The sequence below is a fragment of the Phaethon aethereus genome, assembly GCF_964289735.1.
Source record: "Phaethon aethereus genome assembly, chromosome: 3".
Classification (NCBI taxonomy): domain Eukaryota; kingdom Metazoa; phylum Chordata; class Aves; order Phaethontiformes; family Phaethontidae; genus Phaethon; species Phaethon aethereus.
In genome coordinates this window covers 42,274,046-42,301,428 of record NC_138576.1, presented here as the reverse complement: position 1 = coordinate 42,301,428, position 27,383 = coordinate 42,274,046, and the positions used below count along the sequence as shown (strand labels likewise).

General features: G+C 41.7%; 1 protein-coding gene across 1 annotated transcript in view; it reads left to right on the top strand.

The window, feature by feature from the left end:
- Positions 1-10,225: 10,225 nt before the first annotated feature.
- UBE2J1 (ubiquitin conjugating enzyme E2 J1) overlaps positions 10,226-27,383 on the top strand; it is a gene marked incomplete at both ends in the record, with an annotated part of 33,291 nt that continues 16,133 nt past the window's right edge. Inside the window, 4 exons of the mRNA XM_081997348.1 lie at positions 10,226-10,256; positions 23,468-23,541; positions 25,707-25,838; positions 26,512-26,596. Of these exons, the coding sequence (XP_081853474.1) occupies positions 10,226-10,256; positions 23,468-23,541; positions 25,707-25,838; positions 26,512-26,596 (322 nt within the window). The remainder of the gene's footprint in view (positions 10,257-23,467; positions 23,542-25,706; positions 25,839-26,511; positions 26,597-27,383) is intronic.

The window sequence follows — 27,383 nt, the reverse complement described above, 5'->3', positions numbered from 1 at the left end:
GGTGTTTTTTTTTTAAATAAAGTATCTCATCATACTGTCTATGGTATGAATCATAACTAAAGAATGTAGTATATACATATATTTGGCCTGAGTTCTATATAGTCATGCATACCCGTGTATTTAGAGACTATCAACTTATTAAAGACAATTAAGTTAGCTCTCGTAGTCCCCTCCAGAATTTAACATATACTATGTTGCATAATTTAGTGAAGGTGACTTTTGCTAACGTATACAATTTCTAATTGGATATTATCAGAGTATGCATAACTTTTATCAGGTTACTTATTTTTCAGATATGTTTAATTATAAAAATGAAAGAATGTTAAAAATGCATTAATTTTAAACTTTGGTATTTTCAGTTTAGGTGATGACTTGCGTGTTTCACTTTTGAGTAATCATTTTCTAATTAGTACCTCAGATTTCCATGTTCTAGCTGAAGTGACTGAGCACTGCATGAGGCATGCAAGGTTTTTTTTTTTATATAAAGAACATATTATTTCAAATCTCTTGCTTTTTCTTTTAGATTTTATTGAGATTCTAGTTTTTATTTGAAAGGGAGGAAATACTCCGTATGTTACAAGAGCTAATTCTGACAAGGCAGTGTTGAGATGCCTTTTTTAAAATTGGAGATTATGCAAGAAGTAATCTCCTCCCAAACAGTATAGTATTTCCAAAATACCTGATCTGTGAGTCTCCATTTTTATTATCATTGGAGTTGCTTTGACAGAGTAGGGACCATTATTGAACTAACCGTGTCTCTTTAAAACATGGATTTAGAATAAACTCAAACACACAGACTTTAAAGTTGGGAGATGAATAACTGTACAACACTGGTTCCAACAACTTGTTGTAGTTGAGGAAAGCTCTGTAAGTAATTCAGTAGGCAGCAGCCCAGAGTACTTAATGGATTCTTTGAATGGTTAAAATGCATCCTTGAGCATGCACTGGAACGTGGCTATTTAAAGTGTTACAGTGTTGGAACGTCTTTCTAAAATCCTGTGATTACAGATGCCCTGTGCATTAGTGTGGAAGTGTAATCAGCAGGAGCAAACTATTCTGGTAAAGCATAATTCAAATGCATCATTTGAGATCTCATGTTTTGTGACGGAACTTTTTTTTTTTAATTAAAACGTCTGTGTTTTCTTGCATGTGAAATTGCACTCCTTTGATAAAGTTATATACTGAGTTCATTCTGTGAAAGTACTGCAGTGATTTTTAAAAGAAATTTTAAAGAACTTAGAAACACCATTTTTATGCATCGTCAGCTTAAGTTGAAGAATTAAAGAAAATAAGCCTAAACAGGTCATCATATACAATAGCAACTGTTTGCTTTAATGATGTATCTACTGTCCCTGTCATTTGCCATGGTCATTGCAGAGTATTTTTTTCTTAAATTGAACATTGAGGTTTTTCCATTTTTGTACTAATAATGTGCATGACATTATTACATAGTGATTTTTTGTTGCTGCAGCTTTATCTCTGTCCTGTTTGATGGGGAAATCAGATCATTAAGCCCAAAATTTCTTATTCAGATTCTAAATATTTATCGATAACTGGATGTGAATTTATCCAATTACAGAAACACATATCAACTTCACCCATTTCAGCTGTGTGAGAAATGAGAAATAAGATTGGTTGGGAAATTCTTTGGGCCTCCTGTGATTAGAATCGTAGAATAGAATCATAGAATCTTTGGGTTGGAAGGGACCTTTAAGGTCATCTGGTCCAACCCCCTGCAATAAGCAGGGACATCTTCAGCTAGATCAGGTTTCTCAGAGCCCCGTCCAACGTGACCTTGCGTGGGGGCATCCCATTCCAGGGATGGGGCATCTACCACCTCTCCGGGCAACCTGTGCCAGTGTTTCACCACCCTCCCTGGGAAAAATTTCTCCCTTATCTCTAGTCTAAATCTGCCCTCTTTTAGTTTAAAACCATTACCCCTTGTCCTATCGCTACAGGTGGCATATGGTTGACATCCCACTTGATTTTCCACTGTATTAATATTTGAACTGTTGCTCATGCACATATCCTCACATGGCTACTTAACAGACTGTTTCTTTTCTTTTTCTCCTCGATACCTTCTGTGTTACCTTTCTCATTTTGCTGTGTCTGTGTACATATTTTGTTGTAAACAGGTCACATACCTAGTCTCCTTGATTCCTGTCAGCCTGTTCCCTTCAACTTATGAGCTACAGGCTAGGTCTTGAGCAAAAACCAACTGAAAAAATACCGAGTACAAGAATATCTAAATTGTATAAAATCCGTCACCTGCGACTAACATCCTTAAAAGATGCAACATATTTATGTAATCCACTCAGTGTGAACAAGAAGCCATTGTGGACTCTGCTGAACTAAAGGGTAGTGTAGTTAGTGTTGGTACAAATATAAGTATAAACCGGGCATGAACACATTCACACTGGAAATCAGAAATGGATTTCTAAAGCAAGAGCGCAGCGATGATCTGAAGCCTCTGCTCAGCGCAGGGAGAGCAGCCTGGCTGTGTCCAAGAGGAACCTCAGCTTGTCAATGCAAAGTGTTACAAGTTGTGGTGAGCATGGCAATTCCTTGAGAGTGCAAGTATCAGGGAATGCTGTAATCTTACTTTCTCATCAGCACTGTGAGTTTGCCTTCCAAATGAACTAATATTTGCATTTCGGTGCCAAGAGGTGTCTACTCAGCCGGTACCAGTCCATTCATCACTGCAAGTCTATGTTCTTCCTCCTAATTAAACTGCCTCCTTGCTCCTTCCCACACAAAACCTAAGTCACATACCTAGTATGCACTTCCTTGGTAAATACTGCCCTAGTCCTTCCTCAGCTTTCTGTTATTCCAGATAAAACCACCATCCAGCAGTTTGGGAGACAGTAATGCGTTCAGAGTCCTTCATACTCGGTGTTGTGAGTTCTCTCCTGCAGCTGAGGCTCCTGTAATGCTGCTGATAAAACTGCCTGATCGGATGAAGTGGTGGATGTCCTAGCAATAAAGTTAAAATCTTTAACTAGCACTCCTGGGGTTTCTAGGTGTGGCAACTTTGCAGTCGTATTATCCAGGGTCCTGGCACCTGTGGTACAATTCCTACCTGTTCTGAAGTTAAATCATCTGTTTATCTGTTACGTGAATTTTCCCCTCTTGCCCATGCCCATCCACATCAGTTTTGGGGACTACTTTGATTATAACCAGAGCCATCTGAGCTGTGGGAAACATGATCTGTTTGAACTCCTTTTGCAAAGCAGTGTATGGAGAGAACAGGGGTGTGCCTTCTGGGAAATCCAGTAGAGCCAAATCAAAAGGCCCCAGGGGCCAACATCTTTGTCTCTAAATGTTGCACTGAGAGGTGGAACCATACTCTGCTTTTCTGCAGCGCCCTTTTCAAAGACTGAATCATCCTCTGGCAAGCCAAATGGTCTGATCCACAAATTGCTTCTCTTTCCATACTCCCTTCGCAGCTGCTTGAACTCCTTTTGACTGCCAGTATGCTGTTCATCACGCTGGGTGGTCTCACACCCTAAGTACCGAATGCAAGCTCTGCAGCAGAGGCACACGGATCAGCTCACTCCCTCCGGTCCTGTCGCCTTGCCCAGCACTGTTTCCAGTCCTGTTCCTTCAGCAATTTCATTTCATATTTCAATTCCACATTTTCTATGTATAAAGCAGCAGTCATCTTTCCAAGTTCTGCAGTTCTTTATAAAGCCCATTATGCAGAAACTTGAGTTATTGGCTTTAAATGTAGTGTTCTCTTGACAGGTTATAAATGCCTTTCCTGCTTTTCTCAGTGCACCCTTCTCACCTGAAAGCTCCCTGCTCCCATGAACTCAGTGTATCCTTAAAGGTTCCTCAGGATGGGAGAAGTTAATTCCCTTCTTCTCCTCCCTCTTTATATTGCTACCATTAATAGTCCCCATAAAATCCAAGCTATAAATCTTTAATTTGAATAGTTATGACACCACCAGACTGCACAATTGCTTTCAGTTTTGTTACTCCTCTTTCAGACTAACAGCCTGCATCCCCTGCCAGTCTGCACCCGCCGTGAGTCACCTTGCTAGACACCTTTCACCGTCTGCAAAAATACCCTGCAAGCAGATACACACAATTTCAGAGTGTGAAGTAATAATTTTTTGGTTAATACAGGTAGTTATGACTACTAAGCTACTAGACTAAGCATTAACATGCTCACATCGCCCTGCAAGATACCAGATAAGTCTTCACTGGCCAGTGTCGCCAAACTGTCATTTTCTGACTGCTTTTTCCTTCCAGCATTTTATACCTTTTCATATCAGTGTTTTTCTTCTGGACCTTATCTCAGTAATGCTACTTCCACCTCTGGTTCTGCTTTATCTTGCCTGGCTCTGCTGTGCAGCCCTTTCTCACAGCACAGCGATGCCCTCAGCATGCTGAACCAAGGCTATGGGGCTGACCCCTACTGGGGCTGGGCCCTACTGGGGCTGGGCTGTGGAGCCCAAGCCCCTGAAACTGCGGAGGGAGGTGACTTGCTAGCAGGCGGTGGAGATCGGGGTGATACAGTTGGCTGGAGCCCAGAGCGCAATGTAATTTGCCAGGGGTTAGACCTGTTCGGTCAGCAGAGCCACCCTCTGGGCTTTCTCGTCTGTTGTGGTTAGGGGTTTAGTCCAGTTGCCCACATGGATGCCTCGTGTCACTAAAGGTGCTCTAGGCACTCCACCTGGCCTTCAGCTACTGCTTCATTCAGAACGGCACCAGCATCCCGTATCATACCTCTCTGCTCCACGTGGATGCCTGGCATACCTTAGGATACCTCACATGGCATCAGGTGCTTGTGTGTGTGCAACTGAATCAAGCCCTAGATTTCCGCTAACAATCTGAGAAACTCCAGGGTGTCCCAGATGTTTACAAGGGGCTGGTGGAGATGACTGATAACTCAATAGATCTTGGTTAATGACACAGCGAGTTTTAATCATACTTACACTGGTTGTCAAACACTTTTTGAGGGGCTTTAAATTAAGAGCTTGCTCATAAATCCTTTATTCCCATTGCTGAGTCAGTAGGAGCTGTATGCAAACAGGTCCATGCAAGAAGCTCACATTAGAGTTGTGAGTAACATTTTTGGAATGGATGGGGTGGAAAGACTGCTTGATGGCAGTCCAACAGACATTTCTCTCTGCCTGCCATGTAATTGTGAAGACAATTGCTCCCTTCCCAGAAAGAAGCTTATGGGAGTAAGTTCAAGTGAAGGGGCACAGGGAGCACCCCGCATAAGGAAAAAGTGACAAAAAGAAAATCTGGGGCCTCAAGCCCTGAAGAGCGAGGATCATGAAAAACTGGCTGCATGAGTCAAAGGCTATGCCTGACATTTTCTCCCTAAATAGTGGCACATGAGTAAAGTAATTTTTAATCGGAGTAGTTCACGACTATTCTCCAACTATCTAGCTCTCTCTGCAATTTGCACAGTAAAGAATATGGAACCAGAGAAAATTGCTGCCATTATCTGTAGTTGCTAAAGATAGAGTAACTAGATCGGGGAAGTCCAGAGTCAGGAACAGCTGTCACTCAGGCAGCAGCTTCAGCTTCCACTTGTGCCTTTGCACGTTTCTTCTAAACCATGAAACCATCTGAACTATTACAACGATGATGCCAGAGGGGTGTGAGTCAAGTGGCTGGCATGACTCTTCCCATTCTTCAGGGTGAAAAAAAAGGTGAAAAATATGTATCTTTATTTTGACTTCACATAGTGTGGACGACTGCAAGATGTTCCACAAACTCTGCACTGATGGTCCAGATCAGGCACTCACTTGCTTGGGCAGTTACAGCAATCTGATAACTTCTTCCTTCGTTCTCTTTGTTCCATTTCTGAAATAAAGCTAATTAAAAGTAATTTGGCAAAGCTGCCCATTTTGTGAGATGGCTGCTTTACAACTAAGCTTGAAGAAAAGACAGTAATCGCCTGCCTGAGAAGCATTACGCATCTGTGCAATTGCTACAGGGCATTGGTTACACAATGCCATGCTTGGTTTTATTGGTGAGGAGGAGGTGCACATGTTGAATCCAGATTTACCAGGTTTGAATTCACATAAAGGATTTTAAAAGCTGAGACTGTATTAGTCACCAATGAGCACAATAATGCTTTCTCTTCCAAGTGAGTCATAGCTGTTCCCACTGATAATGTAGGCATATTAATATTAGATTCCTTAATGCCATTAGAGTTTAATTCTGCAGCCAACTGTCTGTATTGAAAGGGTAGCATTATAAATGAAGCCAACCGCTCTACATTTTGTGAATTGGTGAAAGCAGGGTGTGGATGCTTTGTACAAAGAACTGTTGTATTTTCATAAGCATTTGTGTTCTCAAACTTTCTCTAGAAGAAACGATTTGTAGCCGAGTTTATGAGACAGCCTACAAAGCATACAAACCCTACTCTGAACTGACTTTAGGTAAGCACTTAATGTATAGTATACACCGTTGAAATGTACCTTACCTCACACAATTATATGACCTGCACAGAGATGATGTCACATTACCCAGCTAAAGTCCCTGAGATCTGCAAGAATACATGCTGATGCATCGGACCCAAGTGGAAAAACTGAACCCCTGTGTCACATAGGTGTCCTGCCTCCAAGAGAAAGAGGAGGTTTCGGGAGTAACTCCCTCTTCGGGGGCTCCTGCTGGAGGCTTCTTGCTGTACATTGTCCCAACTCCACATGTGGAACTCTGTGATTCCCATTCCTACCTGCTGAGCCCTTTAGCGTCAGATCAACAAGAGTCTTAACTGTTAAAAATAAGAGGTTCTATCAACTGAAATGTTTGTAATTCTTTTAAACTGAGGGGAAATGTATGATACATTTGTACCAGATATAGAGCTATACATACATATGCAAATACCTAACTGTAACTGTCTAATAACATAGATTACTTAGCCTAATCCCCCTTTGCAGCTAATGGAGAAAACTAGGAGCTTTTAAAGCATGATTTGTTGGATCTACAGCTAATATGTATGCCAGGTAAGATGAACTCTGCTGTAAAAGCTCCTGGTTCTCTCCCTCTGCTGTGACATGGTGATCAGCCCAGAAATGTATATCCATAGTCTGCAATTGTCCAGGGGAATTCTGCCTGTTTACTTTGATTCAGCCTTTCTTTCACAGTAGAAATATCTGCAATTGAAGAATTACACATTTTATCAGACCTTCTGATTGTCAATAATTTTGTAAACATTTTTTGCAAGAGAGGGGCCTATATGGTCCTTTGCTCTGAAGCTAGGTGGTGGTATCGGAATCCCTCTTTTCGTCAAAAAAAAAAAAAATCAGTACACCACAACTGCAGAAAAGTACATAGAAACATAAGAAAAACATCCTGGAAACTAGAAATTAAAAAAAAAAACCCAAACCAACCTAGAAATTATTAGTTATTTTTGGGGGTCAAACTGAAGCCTTACTTCAATGTAAAACATTTACTGAAGCCAAACAGTTTTTAATATTTTGAATTGTCCAAACCGATTATTCTTGCTTTCCTGCAACCAACTCGGTGAAGTTGTACAAAATCTTTCTGCAGGGATTCAGTGTGGTGTTAAATAATGAAATCTTTGTTGCAGCAGTGTTGAGGGAAACTTTCAGTTTCTATATGCTTCAGATGAGCATGTTTATTTTTTCACCAAGCTAGATCATGTGATGGGATACACAAACTATGTGAAGTGCTGCCAGCATGTGGGATTTGACTGTAGTTTTGCTACTATATTTGGCGTTTGGTTTTAAAAACCCACAAGTTCTAGTGCAAAATGGTTTCTCTGTGCAAAAGTCTAGATAAAAGGCAGATGAAAACACAAATCCAAAGGGCATTTTTGACCAGAGGTGAGAAGAAGAGGAAGGCCGCCACTCCACACTGGCAACACTGACTATGCAAGAGCTCTGCAGTGCTTGCTCCTTGTCTGCCCCAAGCAGCTGCTGACATGTGGGGCTGGGAATTAAGCCCCGGATTTCCACCCGTACACTGACGACCTCACAGGGATCGGTGGATTCACCTGGAAACATTCACCTCCTGCAGCTCTGGCCTTTAACTAGTAATACACCTGAAAATGAAAGCGGTCTCGTACTCCTAGCTCTGCACGATTTCATGTGGCGATTTACCCCAGCACCCAGCCAGGCCGTGGTGTAGCTTACTTTACTTACATGGGCAAAATGTATATGTCCTATCAGTGAATTTCTGGAACTTAAAATTTGAGTATATTCAGCTTATTTTCAATAGTGTTTAGCTGTTATGTTGTTACAGTGACTGTATTTCTTTTTTTAGCTAAAAGCCCAAGTTTCATGTTAACTGCAGGTGCTTCCTGCTTGAACTATTTAAAATGACATTGTAAGTGCTGCCAGGGTCAAAGGCCAGAGCCCAGAAGAGAAAGCTCTGGGCTTTTTTCTGGGAAAAAGCTCCATATTACTCTTAACTAGTTCACAATAACTACCACTTCTCGATTCATGACATTATTCACATTATAATACCATTTTTTAAATTACCTTCTATCAAAGCAGATCCCAGAACCTTTTAATGTGGAAGTCAATCTCCAAAGGCAAAATACTGCTCTCCTACTTTGGGGAGAGGCAAGATTTAGTCACAGATGGTCACAGAGCCCTTCTCCCACTGCACAGCAAGATGGCTTCAGCAAGCGAGGAAAGATGGGACATACTTGCCAAGAATGAGCAAAATAGTTCATAAACATGACACCCAGTACTGCAGCTCACTATCTCTCTCCAGCAATCAGATCAGCTGATGCTAACGAGAAAAGCTGAGATGTGATCAAGAATTGTTGTCCATTAAATAGACCTTGGGGTGCTTTTGGTGTAAGAGAGAACTGCAACGTCTGGCACCATCCCTTCCCTTGTGCTATAAATGTCATTCACTCTATACATTATTTGTAGAGGCTTGTCCTGGTAAAAAGGAAGATCACTTTGAAAATTCAGCTACTTGTTAAGATGGAGTAAAGTTTATTTATTTATTTATTGCTGTAACCAAAATGTCACTATGCAACAGAACAGGAAAGGGAAGAGTAACACCTTGTTTTGCAGTTCTGAAAATAGGAGGTGAAAAAAATATAACTACTCAACTGGTTTTGTTTACAACTGTTTTCCACTACTTTTCAGTCAAAGAAGGAAAGAGGAGAACTGAGACATCAAAACATGAAAAAAATAGTTTTATAAAGACCATTAGGAAGAATATAAAAGTAATGTTGACAAAATTAAGGACAATTCAAGAGCTAGAAACAAGAAAAGCTCAGGCTTGTTTCTTATTTACAGCTTGTAGTGAATTAAAGAGAAGCTGAAAGTGCTCAAAATATGACCACTTTGTTATGTATTTCTGTAGCTATAAACTGTTAAAAGTGCTATCCCCAGTGTATGTAACCAGGCAGCAAAGAAACTAAAGTTGTAGACGCAAACAACTATTCCTCTCTCACTGTGGGATGGACAAGGGGATCTGCCCATCAAGTCAAACTCTTGCTGATAATTCTTGCCTAAACTAATAGTCCTTGGTGTATGACACCATTTCAGTCTTTCATGATCCTGAAAAGCAGCAAACAAGATACTTAAGTCTCGTATGTAAGTCTTACAGTATGGTTAAGTCTTTTGGGCGGGGTGTCGGTGGGTCTGGGAGGCCCTTTTCTAAGCCCCCCGTTTTCAAGCCTCACGCTACGAGGTGTTGCGGCACCTCACCCCGTGACCTCGGCGGTTCAAGGCAGAGACGAGATGGGGACGCGGGGGGCATTTTCACTATTGCAGCCACCACGGTAGAACTGCGGCCTAGTGACCGTACCATCACCTCTCATGCCGGCTACGCCTGCAGTCGCGGTTCTGCTTTGGGCCGCGACTGTCACCCATCGCTGCTGGAAACCGGCTGCTTCTTCCATGCCACGACAGAGCAGGGCGGGCAGCTTCTGAATTTTAATTTGTGCGAACACAACCATACGAATAGGAATATTCACCAGCCGCCGTGATCTACTGGGCCCCGGCCGCCCGCCCCCGCCGGCTCCGGGCCCGGGCTGGGCGGGCCCTGCCGAGGACCACCCCCCGGGGCCAGGCCGCGGGGCGGGGACGGCGCTGCCGCCCTCCGTGGTCACGGCGGGGCCGTTGCCGTCGCTGCCACGTCAGGGGAGTTTCCCGAGGCGAGGCGAGGCGGGACGGGCCCGGCCTTCCTCTTCCTCCGCCCCCTGCCCCGGCCCCCGCTGCCGGAGACGCTGCGCAGGGAGCGAGCGAGCGAGCGAGCGGTGCCCGCTGCCATGGAGGCCCGCTACAACCTCAAGAGCCCGGGTAGGCGGCGTGGCGGCCCGGCAGGCCCTGGCGGGCGCCAGGGAGGCGGCCGTCGGCCTCGCCTGCAGGCCGCGGCCGGGCGGGGGATGCGCGGCCATGCCTTGCGGGCTGCCCAGGCCGCTGACTTTCGCGGCGGGCGAGCGGGCGTGCCCGCCTGGGGACTGCCGCGGTTCGCGGAGGGCTCGGGAGCAGCTGCCGGGGCGCGGGGGCGGCGGGGCCGGCAATCGCCTCCCGGGGCGCGGCGGGACAGGTGCAGCGGCCGGGCGAGGCGGTGGTGGGGAGGAGGGATGTGGACCGTGGGCCGCGGCGGTGCCCGCGGGTGCGGGTCAGCTGCGTGGCGGGGTGGCGGCGGCAGCGTTGAGGCGGTGGCGGGCTGGGTCGCTTCTTCTTCCCGGTGCGGTGGCGTTGAAAGCTCCCTCCGAGCTGTAATTCGGTTGAAAACGATCTGTGTGTGTGTGCGCCCACGCTCTTTTGCTGGGTGGTGGAAACATGCCTTCGAACTTCTTGTCAGGTGTCTGTGCCCTGTTCGCCGGGATGTCACCTCCTTTCCAAGTAGGTGAGGGGACCGCTTGCCAGTGATAGCTTAGTCTGTGTGGCGCAAGCTTGTTTTACAGAAGTGTTGACTGTACAGGCTGTGTTTACATGCATGTGTGTGTGTTTGGTGGGATTCCATGTTAAAATTCATGCCTTATAACTCCTAGAATTTCTTTTGAATCCTTGAAGTGAGAGGGATGCCTGGAAGAGATGTAGGAGATGTCTTGAGAAGCAGCGCTGGGAAGGGGAGATTTTGCTTCCCGGGAAGGGAAACCGAGGACAGGCCGGGTCCCTCCTGTAGGGCTGTGTCAGAGCAGCGGCCCCGCTGTGCTGGTCTTCGCCTCCTGGGAGCTGCGCGCAGGGCAGGAGACCTGGGGCTGCTGAAGCAAAACTTCTTCTGCAGCTTGTAAAGGCTAGTTGGGTTTGTGTGTTGGTCGCTGTCCTGCCCCTGATTTCCCCTCATCAGGTTTTGGGAAGTAGGTGTTATGAGCTTCATATTATTATGATGAATAGTGGCTTTATTCTTTCATCATACTGCCCTATTACCAGCATGGGAGGTGGGGAGAAACTTAACATTATGATGACTTGTACCTTACAAATGTAAATGAAAGGCTTATTTACAAAACATGCCTCATGTGGGTGATGTATCTATTGCTAAATTATGTGGGCAAGCCCTCATGCCCAGGTTGCATAACTGAAAGGTAAGAAGGATCACAAAGCAAATTATGTACTTGTTATAGTTTAAAATACCAGGAAGGAAAACTCTTCTGGTTTTTAGCTTTTTTTAGGGAGATATGTTGGATACGTTGCATATGTGAATTTACAAGGCCACACAAACATGCTCACTAGTTATGGTTTGCCACGTCATTGGAAATAATGGTGGTGTGCTGTCTGACCTGCTCCTGGGATCTGGGCAGGGTGGGCAAATATTCATGGTTTAATTTAGAAATGTTCTTTCCCTCTGTTGTTACTAGTCCCCCTTGTGTTTTCAAGAGAAAATGATCTTTACTGGAATTTATTTTCAGCACCTGTGCTTTTTGATAGCAAAATGGACCTTAATTGGCAAAGCTTCATACAATGGGTCAGTATTGCTTCCTGAAATTAAACATGCTCTCTAGCATATTAATACATTAAATTATTTCTTTCCATATGGATGCTGAAAGTCTACAAATTATTTAAATCACTATAGCATGATTTAGGTTGCTCATTTCAGTAGTCAATATGTATGAAATCTTTCATCTAAAAAGATGGGCAAAAAATATTAAATAAATACAAAAAAGTTTTAAAATATTGTTTCTTTAACAGTTGTCCATTAAAACACTTTTCTTGCTAACCAAGTAGATAAGCATATGCGATTATTTAATATTTTTGTGTATGTTTTACAAATTCCTACCTTGTTATGGTTACATGTGCAGTTCAGTGATGGTATCTTACACTTGCCTTTCAACTGAAGGCTGAAGATGGAAATGTAGAGTCTTCTAATATGAAGGTGGTTTTAATTAATCTAAATGCACTAAAATACATAAAAGCAAATCCACCATGTTTCCTATTTCAAATGGTTGTGTCATCTGTGGACTGAAGGAATTATTTTGGTAGCTGAGCCCTCTAAGGTTTTAGGACTAGTAGCTGTCCCTGTGCCTGCTGTTATTGTTGTTCTGACTTGAATAGAGGAAAAACCAAGGTGTTAACCTTTAGATCCTGGTCAGCCTTAGGGATCTGGAATGTGTTATCGTGAGAGAGAGTGAAGAAAATAATAATTTTGTACCTGCACAAGAGGCTTCTCCTGTTGAAATCTGCTTTTGGACAGAGCAAACTGGTTGCAGATGGTGACTTCCATCTGTTCAGTAATTTTAAGGACAGTAAATACTACTTACAGTTTCAGTATATGTTATTTTAAAGATCATAGTAGGCTTTATCCAAAATATAGTAGAGGAAAACACATGTTAATTAGGAAATTTTTGTGAAAAGAAACCTGTGCTTTTATTGATCTTCCTTTATAAGCCAAATTGTGCTGTAGAGCTGTGACAGGAGCTGAAGTTCTTCTAAGGTTATACATGGCTACCTGGATCCCTCTTCTGTGAGTAGGTGTAGCTAGACCAGACTGATGAACAAGGATCATCATTAGGCTTTCTAGTGCCTTTCTTTTTTGTGTGCTTTCAAATAGACCACGTAAAGAGCGATATTGCTACACGGCTTTGTCTTGCTGCTCATTGCCAATAGTCAATATATTGATCTTCTTCCTTATCCCAATTTCTCCAGCTAATGTTAGTCCATCCCAGCATATCTAAAAGACAGTAACTCTCCACAATGTGAAACAAATTGTTCCCCTGCACGCTGTGTCTCTGTCAATGAGAGGCAGTGCAGCTGGTGCTCTGGCAGCTCTCGGGTTACTATAGGTGTATGTCATGTCTGCTGCAGGTCTGGCCTTGGTGAGGGTGGTGTGTGCTAAGCTGCTGCTGGCTCCTGTCAGCTACCCTCCATAAAGGCAAGGAGGTGTGGGGGGCATTCACCTGAAGCTGTCTCCTTATGCCACCTGTGAACATGTGGTTTTGGGTTTTTTTTGGGGGGAAGAAATAAAAGACAATTTTGGAAAGGAAGACTTTTCCCACTCCACACTTCAGGCTTCATTGTATTGCCTCAATAAGGCAAAGCCTTTTAAGCTGTAGCTTCATATTTTTGTGCCTATTTTTGGCACTTGTAAAAGGGCAGGCTATTTTCTGTCTTAGGATTTTGAAATGGATTAGTCAATGTATATCAGCCTGCTACCATATGGCTGATAAACCTCTCCCATCCATATTAAAGCTCAGCTGACTAAAGCACAGACTTCATCCTCTTCATGCTTCAGGAACATCCATATTTTCTGAGATTTATAAGACAGCTACTTGGAATAATCTCTTTACTTTTTTTTCCCCAAGACCTGTGACCCTTAGCCTGCTGCAAGATCAGACACCAAATCTTGTAGTTGCTGTTTTTGTAGTGACAGTCTCCCCCTTTCGTGTTGGAGGTTACCAGTCTTCTGAGCGAGTATTAGCACAGACACACATGAAGAATTATGAACAGCTACTTACGGTGACTCACGTAAGAGTTCACAAACAACAGTGCTTTTTATTTTGTTTTGGGCAGGTTTTTTTTGTTTTTAACAGAACTCGTCATCTAGAATTTGACTAGTGAGGGAGGACTGGGGACAGCACACGGAGGGAGGCATGGTGCGCATGTCCTGAGTTTGCTGCCCAGGGATGGTGCTTTTGGATCTTGGACGCACAGGGAACGTAACGTGCCGAGACTGCGATCCTCTTAGTTGTCATCTTCAATAAATTTACTGCTTTTCCTACAAACTATACTTCTACCTCTGCTCTATACTTTTTACAAGTAAGAAGCATTCCTTGTCAACAAGCATGCATCAGTTCTTTGTTAACAAAAAACAGTTAACATAGAATAGCCAGTAGGTACTGTGCTGCCTAGTACCTTCCATGTGTAAAATAAAGATAGAATATTTTAAAAAGAAAAAGTTGAATGGATGTTAAAAATTGATTAAAGCTGAAGAAATTGTTTGATCTTAGTGACTTCAACAAGCACCTTGCATTTGCTAAATTTTATCTCCCTTTGTGTTGATTGAAAAGTTGTTTTGAATTGTGACTACAGAAAGAGTCCTGTACTTCCTACTGCTCTGAGGGAAATGAGGACTAAAGGTCTGTCATTTCTAAGGGTGAGAGGAAAGAGAGAATAGACTAATTAAAAGTATTCTTTTTTTTTTTTTTTACAGTTGTCAATACTTTATATGAGTACAGGAGGCTTGTGGATCTTGCTAAAGGATATATGTGAGGCTGTGAAGATGTAAAGCAGCTATTCAGGAGGCTTGTGGGTCTTGGGAAAGGATGTATCTGAGACCCTGAAGATGTAAAGCAGATGGCTTGTCTCTTGGCAAATGGTATTTCCATTTGTTACTGTAGCAGAAGTCAAAGCAACCGTCAAACTGAATTTTAAAATAAAAGCAGTTTTGGAACCTGTGGCTTCCCCAGACAGCTGTTAGAGTTCTGCAATTGCACATTTTTGTTTAGTAAGAACAGTTGCTTTGTTTTGTTACATGAGATCAGCATAAAATGGGAACTTGACTAGTGGAGAACATCACAGAAGCAGTGAATGATGAGCAACTTCATTGTCTACATTTGCTTTTCTTTGGAGGGGGACAGAGAAGTGTGATTTCTCTAGTATGGAGAAATGACTTTTAAATGTTGATGCTGTTCACCTGAGACAGAAGTTTTAACTCTTCTTCATTTTGCCTATTCCTCTGGCACTGGAGGATGTAGATTTGATAAGGTGATCACTGGTGGCATGAGGAGGATCGTTGGCATTATGGGTTGCTTCCATTGCTGGCTTTCTAGTTCCAGAAGACTGAAAAATCTGGAAATGTTTGCATGGTCTGTTGCAAGTATGCCTGTTTCTACATACTTCTGTTGCTGACTTGTCAGAGCAAAGATTTGTGTAGTCCACTGTCTCATCATAGGCAGAGGCAGTAAGGAATGCTTTGGAGAAGAGTTTTAAAAAAACAGAATATGTAGTATGTTTTCCTCATCAGTGGTTTAAGGTCTTGCCCAACTGGAAGTTTCATCTGTCTTCTAGGGATTTTATTTTGGATGGATGTGACTGGGACATGTTTGTTTTTATTTTTACAAAGAAGGATCAGATCTCTTGGCCCTAATGAAACTTGGTCACAAGACCACTAATGTGGTCTTGATTCAAAATGAAGTGACTATAAACTGCTATGTAAATTTTTATGAAAATATAGTCACATTTGTGTGAAATGACATACAAAAATACATACAGGAACTCAAAAATTTATTTAAAGACAGATGTGAACTCAGAAGGGTTAAGAAAGGTGGGGACAAAATGAATAAATACAAGGAATGCAGAGGTAGAAGAGCAGAGTGTTAGTAATGTGGAGCTCACTTGAAAGTGTGGTAACGAGTTTACTTCTAGAGTAGATACCGTTTGACACTATTCTGCAAAAGGATTGTAATTTATATTTCAGAGTACTTTTGTCTCAAGCCTTCTTTTTTCCCTCTTTTATCGTTTCTAATTCACTAATGATCACACATCATTCACAGGTTCTAAGCTGTCTAGGAAAATTACGTCCACAATGGACTAGGGGACACACAGTTACCTAAGTGACACTGTGCAGGTCACTGTGAACCTGTTAGTCTCTGTATGTTTAGATTTAATAAACCGTTTTCCGGAGAGTACAACGCTACGTAAAAAAATACTATTCTTCATATGAAAGAGCTGTAGTAAAAGTATTTCATAACTCTCCAGTCTGCTGTGACTATTTGCTTTAAATGTTTTCTTGCATGCTTTAGTGACCTGTCATGGTTTAATGCCAGCCAGCAACTAAGCACCACGCAGCTGCTTGCTCACTCCCCCACGGTGGGACGGGGGAGAGAATCAGAAGAGTAAAAGTGAGGAAACTCACATGTTTGAGATTAAAGACAGTTAATAGATAAAACAAAAGCTGCACACTCAAGCAAAGCAAAGCAAGGAATTCATTCACCACTCCCCATGGGCAGGCAGGTGTTCAGCCATCTCCAGGGAAGCAGGGCTCCATCACGCGTAGTGGTTTCTTGGGAAGACAGATGCTGTAACTCCAAACGTCCCTCCACCCCTTCTTTCTTCTTTGTCCCAGCTTTATATACTGAGCATGACACCATATGGTATGGACTGTCTCTTTGACCAGCCTGGGTCAGCTGTCCTGGCTGTATCCCCTCTAAAGCACAGCCTCACACTAGCTTCTGTGAAGAAAACTAGCTCTATCCTGGCTGTAACCAGAACATGACCACGTCACTTAAAGTGATTTTTTTGGACTTAAAACGTCAAAGCTCCTTGAGTGTTGTCGTCTTATGAGAAATCCTATGTACTTTACACATAAATTTAGTCCTGACTTTTTTTCTTGCATGATCCAGCCTTTGTGCAGTTGAACTACTGGCTGACTGTGATTCACTGTTATTTTTCCCCTTATGTTTAATTTAAACTTGCCTTTAGTAGACACAATTTTCTTTTGAATGTGAGTACAGGCAGTTTGGATGAATGGGTTCCCAGGTGCTTTGGGGTGCTGTGAGGACTGGTGGTGGTTCAGCAGGTTACGCTGTACTCTGTGAGCTCTGAAGTTGCTTGGTGGTTACACTGCCCGTGGGTCAGGCAGTCTTGGCTCAGTGGTCAGGTATCAAGCGGAGGGGGAAAACCAAAGCCAGGTGGATTTAAAAAGACTTTCCCAAAATGTCCTCCATGATGTACGCATCATCTTATTGAATGGCCTTGATGCTTGTCTCAAATTGATTGTGTGGTTTCAATTTTTTTTCTAATATTATTGTCTAATATTTTTCCTAATTGTAGATAGTAGCATCATTAATAGACAAACACATAACAAAGATTACATATATTTTACTAACAGATTAAGTGAGCTGAGTAGTTATAAAACCCTTCATCCCAGAGCAACTTTGTAAGAGTTTTACAAATTCATTGGAAAACATGGATTCGATAAGTAAATTGCATCCTTACTTGTGCTGCCTTGTCAGCATAGCTGTGGAAAAAAAATTACTACTACTTCTGTTTTTCTCCTGAGTCGACCTCTAAATCTTATTTAAAATGAATGAGGGGAAAAAAAAAAAACAAACCAGCAGCAGCCATTTAAAAAAAGAACGCAGAAAGCATTTGCTGAAGCAGTAAAAGCTGTCAGGTTGTTTTATTCCTTTTTTTTCCAGATCAGATAAGTCAACTTCAAAGATTAGGAGATCTTTAGCTTTATGCCAGCTGTTTTGGGTTCCTTTATTTATTTGTTTATTATGTACTTTCTTTTTCAAACAGAACTGAAAAGTGGTGGAATGAAATGGTTGCTATCCATTTGAGGAATGAATTTGTTTTCACTGATGATCCTGCAGTCATCTTTGTATGCACAAAATGCTCTCTTTTCATGTGATGAAGTATTAGGGACTGAGCCCTTACCCTCCCTGCGCTTTGTAATTTGGGTTTGATTGCAGTGTCACCCACCTCACCTCTACTGCGCCCCTCGTCTGGGTCTGTTTCTCCTGTTGAGCTCTTATACCTGAGTACTGTTGCCTTTTGTAGACAAGCTGTGGCATATCTTCAGGAAGCATGTAACGGTAACTGGGTTTTAGGGTTTTGAGTGTTGGAGGGAGTTGGAACTTATGTCAGGTTTTCTGAACTTCCAGTGAGCAAAAGATATGCAACTTTGTTATGCTGAAATAAATCCTGTTGCAATGTTGTGTGTTATGTTTACGTTAATTGAACCTTGGTCAGCTCATTTGATTGCTGTATGTACCGTTCACTGATAATGTAAAAATGGACTAAAATACTTCCTTATTAAATACAGAAGACTACGAACAAAACAAAGCTCTGTAAGGCTAAATATAATTGATTTATTTTGAGACTATTTTTATGTACATAGTAACAGATTTTTTTTAAAATAAGGCATAATATTTTACTAAGAGAACACCACTGATGTTCAAATCCCATCCTCTCTTTAAGCAGTAATATTGATATTTATGAAGACTGATTGCTTGCATTTTCTGTGTACAGAAAGGTTCCTGGGCCACGAGGTGCAGACTAGGCTAGTTGGGCGTGATAGCAGGAGTGCTTGAATGTGACTTCAAGATATATCCAAGAGAAGCAGCTGTGTTGAACAGAAATTTCAGGATAGGTTAACGTAAACGTTAATAAGAAGTAGGATTTGACCAGGACACAGTTTCTGACAGAAATAAATCTATAAATAATGCATGCATACATTACACAAATTTTGTTCATTGTGTTGTTCTACTGCCGCTCAATCCTAAAGCAAGCTGGTGGCTTAAATTTGATTCTCAGATTTTTAACATCCACGTTTTGCTTTTTAGAAAAATTCAGTAAGTTCAGTGTAATACAAGAGGCAGATTGTCAGGCAGAGCCTCTGCCCCATAGCACCCACTCTTTCCTTTCCTCCCCAGAGCAGCATAGAGCTCCCGCAGCTCCTGCCAGGGTGAGAACTCTCCTTCCATCTCTAGAGTTATCCCGGAAACTTAGTTTCCTCAGTATTTAATTTCAATGGATATTATGATAAATTGTTGCCGTGCCTGTGAAAGCATGGTTATTTTTCATGCTAGCAGTCATTGCTGCCTTTAGAAATACCTTGATTATTTTGTCTGTAAAACCTGCCTTCTACAAATTGAATGCCTTGATTTGAGGGTTTTCTGGGCTGAATTGGTGATACTTTTTGACTTGATTGACAGTTTGCAATTCTGTATTTTGAATGGACCCAAACACATTTCACAATTGCCATTGCCCAGTGTTTACTCAGATGACTCAGTATGATTTTTAAGTGGGTTGAAATACCATATTTTGCATCAAAATGTTTTAATGAAGTTTGGATAAGAATGTCATTTACTTGTTGCAGGCAGACTGTGTGAACTACGTTTGTTTCTTCCACCGCGGCTTTTAGTGGAAGTAGCTGTTGCGTTAAGAGGCAGAGCAATTTGGCAGAAACTAAACCCCCTTGCTTTCCAGTCAATTCTCAGATATCAGAGGGACTGGGGGCGGCTAAGCTTAGATTCTGAGTGATGCCCAAAGTTAGCGTTAGTAGTCCAGTTGCACCCAACACCTTCGCTGGACTATTACGGGTCCGGATGCACTACTAACATCACACTACCTGCTCAGCCGGACACCTCCTGAACTCACACGGCCGCACTCAGAGGTACGGTCGCGTTCAGGGACAACACACACACTGCTGAGTCAATCAATAGTGCGATTTATTGAAGCAACGGATGCACAAGTTCTTTTGGATTGCCGGTGATAAATTCACTGTCTACAAAGCACGTGTAATAGATTAAATACGGCCGGGTTACACACGCGTGGGGTAATAAAACAACTCTATTATATAGAGATTCCTAAAGTTCCCGGGGATTCACTCAGGATAGCAGAGTGTTTGAATCTTACCCAGAAGCGTCCCAATGAGGGGGAAGAGAGGGTCAGCCCGTCAGCAGATCTTAAAAGTCAGGAGTGATGGTATCTTCCCTGACATCCAGCTCTTTTCACACTATTTTATAGTGTTTTACTTTGCAGGTGGAGCTTGAGTGACTCTAGTCATACATACCTTTATCAAGATTGGTTCAGAATTCTCTCACTTCGCGCTTAAAGGTACAGACTAGGAAAGATTCAGTGCGCAAGCTCATTGAGGGGTGGTCGCACCTTGGGAGGTGGGTAACTTTTGAGAGGGGTGTGCGTTTTAGTATTATAATGATATTATAATAAGCAAAGTTCACTCCAAGTACAGCATTTTGTCAAAAACATGACAGACCGTTGGCTCAGGGTAGTGAATATGCAGCTTATCAGTTCCATTGTACCTTCGAGTTCTCTGTATCTCACAGAGCCTGGCCGCGGTGTCTCCACTCCGCTCCACCCTCCGTACAGTTCCTCCTAGAGTCAGCACACCAAGTCCCCCTGGTGTGGTAACATCTAGGGTTACAGGCCTAGGGAACTCCCGTGGAATGGATCCCTTGCATATCAGCCGTACTACACCCTGGAAGCTTCTTCAGTGCTGTACCTTTCTTTAAAATATGGATATAAATTAGATTTCTAGGTCACCTCCAGCAATTATTCCACAGTAGCCAAAGGAGGGACTGTGTTGATGAATACTGAAGCTATGCTTAAAGAAGAAACAATTTAATGCTTTTTTCACTGGATCACACGTTCTTAGAACGAACCTTTTATCAGTCCAGGCTGCTCTTTATAGCCTGTCAGTTGGCAATTTTCATCAATGTTGGAAATAGAACCACAGAATGGTTTGGGTTGGAGACACCTTTTAAAGATCATTTAGTCCAACCTCCCTGCTATGGGCAGGGACATTTTCCACTAGACCAGGTTGCTCAAACCCCATTCAACCTGATCTTGACCACTTCCAGGGATGGGGCATCTGCAACTTCTCTGGGCAACCTGTTCCAGGGCCTCACCACCCTCACAGTGAAGAATTTATTCCTTAATATCTAATCTAAATCTACCCTCTTTCAGTTTAAAACTGTTGCCTCTTGTCCTGTCACTACAGGCTGTGCTCTGTCTTTCTTATAAGCTCCTTGTAAGTATTGAAAGGCCACCTTAAGGTCTCCCTGGAGCCTTCTGTTCTCCAGGTTGAACCCCCGCCAACTCTCTCAGCCTTCCTTCATGAGTTGTTACCGAAAAAGTCAGGAAAAAAAACCCTCTAACACTTCGTTTGAAGTTTTAGAAGGCAGGCATTTTTTATTGCAGTACTGGAGACACAGGGGATAACTCTGCCCAGCAAATTACCTCTATGGTATACAGAAGCTGAATTACATGTTTTCCAGTAGTTCATGCTTCAAGAGTGGAATAGTATTTCATATTCTTTCTGTGTATTTAATGCTGGCTTCTTAAAATATCTATAATCTATCTTCTTGATAATAAAGTAATACTATGAAAAAATACATACAGTATCGCTATCACTACTAATTAAATACAAAAATATGTTAAAAAACCCAATGCTTTAAAGTGCTTCCATTTTAAATTCTACTTAACAGGAGCCCACCTGCTTCTTGTCCCCACCTGGCTGCTGGCTCTGTTACTTCTCAGTGCAAACCCCTGGTTTCTGTGTTTCTGCCTGCCAGCTGCTGGCACTCAGCACCCGGGGACAGCCTTGGAGCTGAAGCAGGGAAGAAGGCTGTTCCTTCTGGGACAAATCCAAAGTGCTGATGTGCACTGCCAAGGACCCTGCACCTGTTTTTAGGCTGGTAGACTGGGTACAAACCTTCCTCTGAGTTGGTAGACTTTTGTATGATCTTGAAATGTGGGTTGTTTTTTTTCTCTAATAGTTAGTTTTCCCTCAGTTAACATGAGTAACTGCACATGGTGCTCGTATACGGAGACTGTGTTTCTTTTCAACCTTGGTTCCTCCTCTGGGAAATCTCAGTAACAGAGTTGTCTGCGTTGTCCATGTCTTCGTTAGGCTTCATTGAATATGTTCTCAGTTTTCCCATGGTTACCGTTTTGCTTCATGGGGTGTTTACTCCTGAATTAGCTCATCCTAGTGCATGCCACTCTTCTTCTGAGGGCAGGTGTCCAGGCTTGCTGGCTGTGAAGCAATGCTGGGTCTAAAGCCTCTTCTGGTCCAGGCTGGTTTTCTTATTATTCCTCGCTAATGAACTGGTAAATCTTAATGCAGATGAAAGAGACAAACTGTTTTTCAGCAGAGCCCAGACGCTGCTGCTGGTGACGTGATGTCGTGGGATCTGCAGGGTGTTTATTGACACCTCACCCTGGCAGCAGCAAAACTGGGACAACTGGCAGCAGCAGATTTCTGCATAGTCTGTTTGCTTTTTGGGTTGTAGGAAGTGAAATTCTCAGACTTTGAGCTGTTGTTTATAGGTGTCAAGGAGTGTGAAGGAGGAAAAGAACTTTTTGCAGTAGATTGAAATCAGAATTCCTCTGCAGGAAGGTTAGAGTAGCTTCCTTCACAGCATCATGAAAGTGAGTAAAGTCCGGGAGTCTGAGCGTGCTACACAGCCTACAGTTGGCTGGTGATGCCAGGCTTTGTAAATAGAGGAACTATGGTGCACTTTCACCATACCCTTATGCTTACATTGTAAGGCAATTTGGCAGTGTTTCTCCTTATTTGTAGTTAGATAATTACATGAGTGGGAGGGACATCCGTGGTTTGAACTGAACCTGGAGTATAAGGGATCCTGTTCCTGTGTAGTTGCTTAAAGAAGTAACTGGTATTTGCACTTTTTCCAGTAAGAATTTTCTACCTAACCTTATTTATGAGGTGGCATCCTTGAATTTCTTGTCTGTAGTTCTTATGTTTCGTCTGCTCTTCCATTTGGCTGAGTTCTTTATTAGGCATTAACGCATGATGCATACGAGGGTACCTTGCAGGACAAGTGATGTAACAGAACTTACTAAAGGGGAAGGAAAAAGGAGATGCAGAAAATACAGATGATGCTGGCATTCTGAAGTAGAAGATTGGAGAGGGTAACTAATGACTAGCCTGAATTTAGGATAGAAAAATACCTGTGTGTCCACACTCAGTAGTAGGTTCAAATTACAAAGGCCCAGGGTAAATTTTTGTGTCTGCGCATATGCATTTTCAAATCTAGTATAAAACTTCCATCTCCTTGTACACATCTTTCTGGTGTGTTGGTTTCTCTCATATTCCAAAGGAGGTCACAGTAAGATTTAAGGGAGTCTTGTAAAAGTCATGGGAGATGTCAGGATAAAGCTTTTCAGCAGTTGTTTAAAGATGCACATGATGTCCTTTGAACATTAAATATTGAGGTTATTAGTCTTGTACATCTTGTATTTAAAATCTGAAACTCTGTTAATGACACGTATGTTTTTCTTCATGTCTTTGGTGCAATTAGTGATGTAAAACTACTTTAGTCCCAGTGTTCAGTGCTGAGAAAACCTGTGACCATGCAACATATTTTTCATAACACTGTGCTTGTATAACTCATTTAAGGCTTATTCAGTGTGAGTAATTTATATTGTGTCTTGGATTATTAACTCCAGTGAAGAGGTTGAGATGTGCTGAAAAAGATTAGTTGGCTGAAAGGAGCTTTTCCAGAAATATTGTATGCAATCCGTATTAATATTTTTCTTTATTTTCATGTCTTACACTTTCTGTTTTTCAGCTGTCAAACGTTTGATGAAAGAGGCTGCAGAACTGAAGGATCCTACAGATCATTATCATGCACAGCCTTTGGAGGTTAGTTTTTCTATGTGTGTCCAAGAGCCCGTAATTAGGCTGTGTTAATTAATATATGCTCTAAGTTCTCTGTATGCATATGTATTTAAAATGTACTTATTTAGATACTAGCAGACCTTTTGAAATTGATTCAGTTCTTTTTTTTTTTCCTATGATGGAAATCAATAACAGAATTCCACTTTAATGGTATTGTAGTTCCAGATTGTTAGTGAAAGTACATGATAATTGGTTTCACATTGCACCTGAGTAATTTTATCACAAAGGTATTTTATATAATGTTTATTCCCCCTCTTCCTCTCTTCCTTCCTGAGACTACATAAATGCATTACGTTTAAGTTAAGCTTTTTACACCCAAACCTGACATCTGGCTCAGTTGCTGAGTTGCTCAATAAAACACTTAAGCCTAGGTGATCTGTGAGGATTCACTATTTTGCATTAAAAAAACCCTGTGAAAAATGTAAATGGGTACAATTCTGGATGTGTTAAGAGAGAAGGCTTAGATTCCACTTAAATAGTAGCTTCCTTCTTGATGTCCTCTAAACACCCAGTTAAGTTTTTGGGCTGTGAAGTTGTATTTAGAAGCTTAAACAGAAACCCCTTCTGATTTATCTGGAATAATAAAAAAAATAGTGTTCTGTGGTGTTCAGTTCAGGGGTTTGATTTAACTGTTCAGATACGTGTAGCACACTTAACGTGCTTACAGGAAATAGCATGTTCCTAAGTGCTATAAAATATACCTTATTATCAAATAGGTTTTGTCTGTACCTTGTGTTTCCTTTTCCTGTGGTGAAATGTGAGGTTTAATTCATGCTATTACTTGTAACTTAAAAGAAGGTCCTATTTCTGTGTTAGAACAGTGACTCACAGGGAAGAGTGGCAGATGAAAGGAAATGCTGCAAGTGTTGACAGTTACCTCCCTTCCTTGAAAAAATTGTAACTAAGTGGACAGTCACAGCCCTGTGATACCAATGTTCAGCATTAGTTGAGAGATCTTGTTCACTGACACCAAGCCTCATTTGGGCTCCTGTCCTAACAGTAGGAGTTGTTCTACTTGTAATTCAGGAAGCTGTGGGCATCATGAGATCTGATACACAAAGCGAAACACGGAACCCCGAAGAAGTAATGCTTAAAGAGAAGTTACTTGTATGTCCAATGAAAATAAATATTCCAAACTTCAAAGTGTACCTGTTGTGGAGTAAGGCACAGTAGCTGTTTCAAAATTGTTTATTGTGGTGGGTTGACCCTGGCTGAAGGCCAGGTGCCCACCAAAGCCGCTCTATCACTGCCCCTACTAAGCTGGACAGGGGAGAGAAAATGTAACAAAAGGCTTGTGGGTTGAGATAAGGACAGGGAGAGATCATTCAGCAATTACTGTCACGGGCAGAACAGGTGTGACTTGGGGAAATTACTTTAATTTTATTACCAATCACAATCAGAGTAGGATAATGAGAAATAAAACCTAAATCTTAAAACACCTTCCCCCCACCCCTCCCTTCTTCCCAGGCTCAACTTTGGGCTTAGCCTTGGCCGGTGATGGGTCCATTTTGGAGCTGGCTGGCATTGGCCCTAGCTCACATACAGGAAGCTTCTAGCAGCTTCTTACAGAAGTCCCCCTTGAGCCCCCACTGCTACCAAACCTGCCACGCAAACCCAATACATTTATGGAGAAGCAAAAGAGGATGGGAATTCTCTGGGCTGTGAGTCAAGTCCCTGTGTTGACTTGGGCATGGAAGGGGCTTTGGGGAGGCTGTCATTAATGTTTTTTCTTGGTGTGGGTCTCCCCTCAGTTTTCCAGAAATTATTATTCACTGGGGCAAAGACCCAGTTTTCCTTTAGTTGACTCAGTTTTCCATCTGTTAGGTAACAAAACTCTTGTCATAACTGACACAACTAGAGTGAAGAGCTTGAATAATGAATTTGAGGGTATCAGCAAAGGCATTGTGTAAGAAAATCATGAGAAAGCTACAGTACTTTATCCTTTTAACCAGAATCTTAGTATTGTATTGGTTGTCTTACTCTCCATTTGATTTTGACTTCTTAGAATTTCTGCTGTGCACTGTTTCTTTAGCCTGTCCTTGTTCAAGAAAATGGTGTTTAGTTCTCTACTACTTTGACACGCTCTTCATTCTTTTTTTTTTCTTCTCCCTTTGGTGGGCGCATTTTAGGATAATCTTTTTGAATGGCACTTTACTGTTAGAGGCCCTCCAGATTCAGATTTCGATGGAGGGATTTATCACGGGCGAATAGTACTACCGCCTGAGTATCCCATGAAACCACCCAGCATTATTTTGCTAACGGTAAGCATGTTTACTAGTTTTTCCTTTTTACCTGATCAATTTAATCATAGGTATCTGAGAGACATTTTTGGCATTTAAGGTAATGTTATTTTGTAAGAGAGGTGGCATAGTACAGTTAATGCTGCCAATTTAAGACCAGAAGTCTTCCAAGGTGACTTTGGTATTCTGTAATTACATGAAGCTTTGCACCTAATAAATGAAAGGTTTTTACAGGAGTAATCACATTGCTGATGTGATTGTCTAACCTTCTGTTCTCTCCATGGGCCCGCTTGGTCCCTGTTGGAGACATTGGTCACATGTAGAAAGGCAGACCTATGGTTTAGGGCAAAGGTCCACATTTGTGCATAGTTTCATAGAGCTATAGCTTTTCAGGCTCTCTGCCTGTGGTGTGTGGGTTACAGCAGCAACAGGCAAGCCACCATGTCACACTGGGACATGTGAGGTATCAGTTAAGGTTTTCTTCATGGGTGAATAGAGGGATGCATGGATAGAGGCATCAGCTTTCTGTTCTTTGTTCAGAAACCTGAATGGCAATTTTGTGAGGTTGGTAGCAATATAATTGTCAAGTTTTGTTTGTGTATAGATTTGTTTGATCATGATTTTTACAACTTGTACCAAAACACAAGTGTTAACTTCCAGCATGTTTTGTTATATCCTCCTCCTTCCTTTGAAGGCCAATGGCAGGTTTGAAGTGGGGAAGAAAATTTGTTTAAGCATCTCGGGGCATCATCCTGAAACATGGCAGCCTTCATGGAGTAGTAAGTAACAATTATTTGGAAAATGTTACCTCCATCAAACAACTAGATTTTTAAACTGAAGAAAATCTCACAAAGAATGCTTATAGTGGAAAAGGAGACAATTTTTCAGGGAGTAGAAGTTTGCGAGAATTTGGGAAACATAAAAGTCATGAAAGAGCAACATGGGGGGATTTGGGAATGGTATTAAATAAATGCAGGGTGAAAGGGTTGAGAAACTGAGTGGTGATGGTTAGCTGTATTTATTTGGATACACAAATATTAAGAATTTTCAGACTACTTGAATATTCTTTGGTGGTTTTGTTTTTTTTAAAATTGTTCTTACGAAAATACTTTAAATGATACTACATTACTCTGGGTTTGTATAATCACTAAAACCAGCTTGAATATTGATAGATGAGAGTGTGGTCAGCTTTTAATTCTGATGCTGTACTTCTGAACACTCAAGAGGAAAGACAATGTGGTCTGAGTTCAGAATAACTGAATGTTTTCTAACTTTTTTTTTTAAAGTTTCATTATCACAGAAATTGAGAGTTGGCATAGTTCATCCAAGGCAATACTTCTGTATTTATGTCATTTTAGTTTTGCTGATTACAGTACATCAACTATTTCTTTGGATATCAGTTGGACTTTTAAAATATGTTGATAAGATCTTGGGAATTTTCTAGAAGATCACTCTAACTTTTGTAAAGTCTCTTACATTTTTTTTTTTAAAGAGTAGAAAATACTGTCTTCTAAGTAAGAGGTATAAATGTCCTATCTCAATTTTGTGGTTCTTCATGTGATGTTT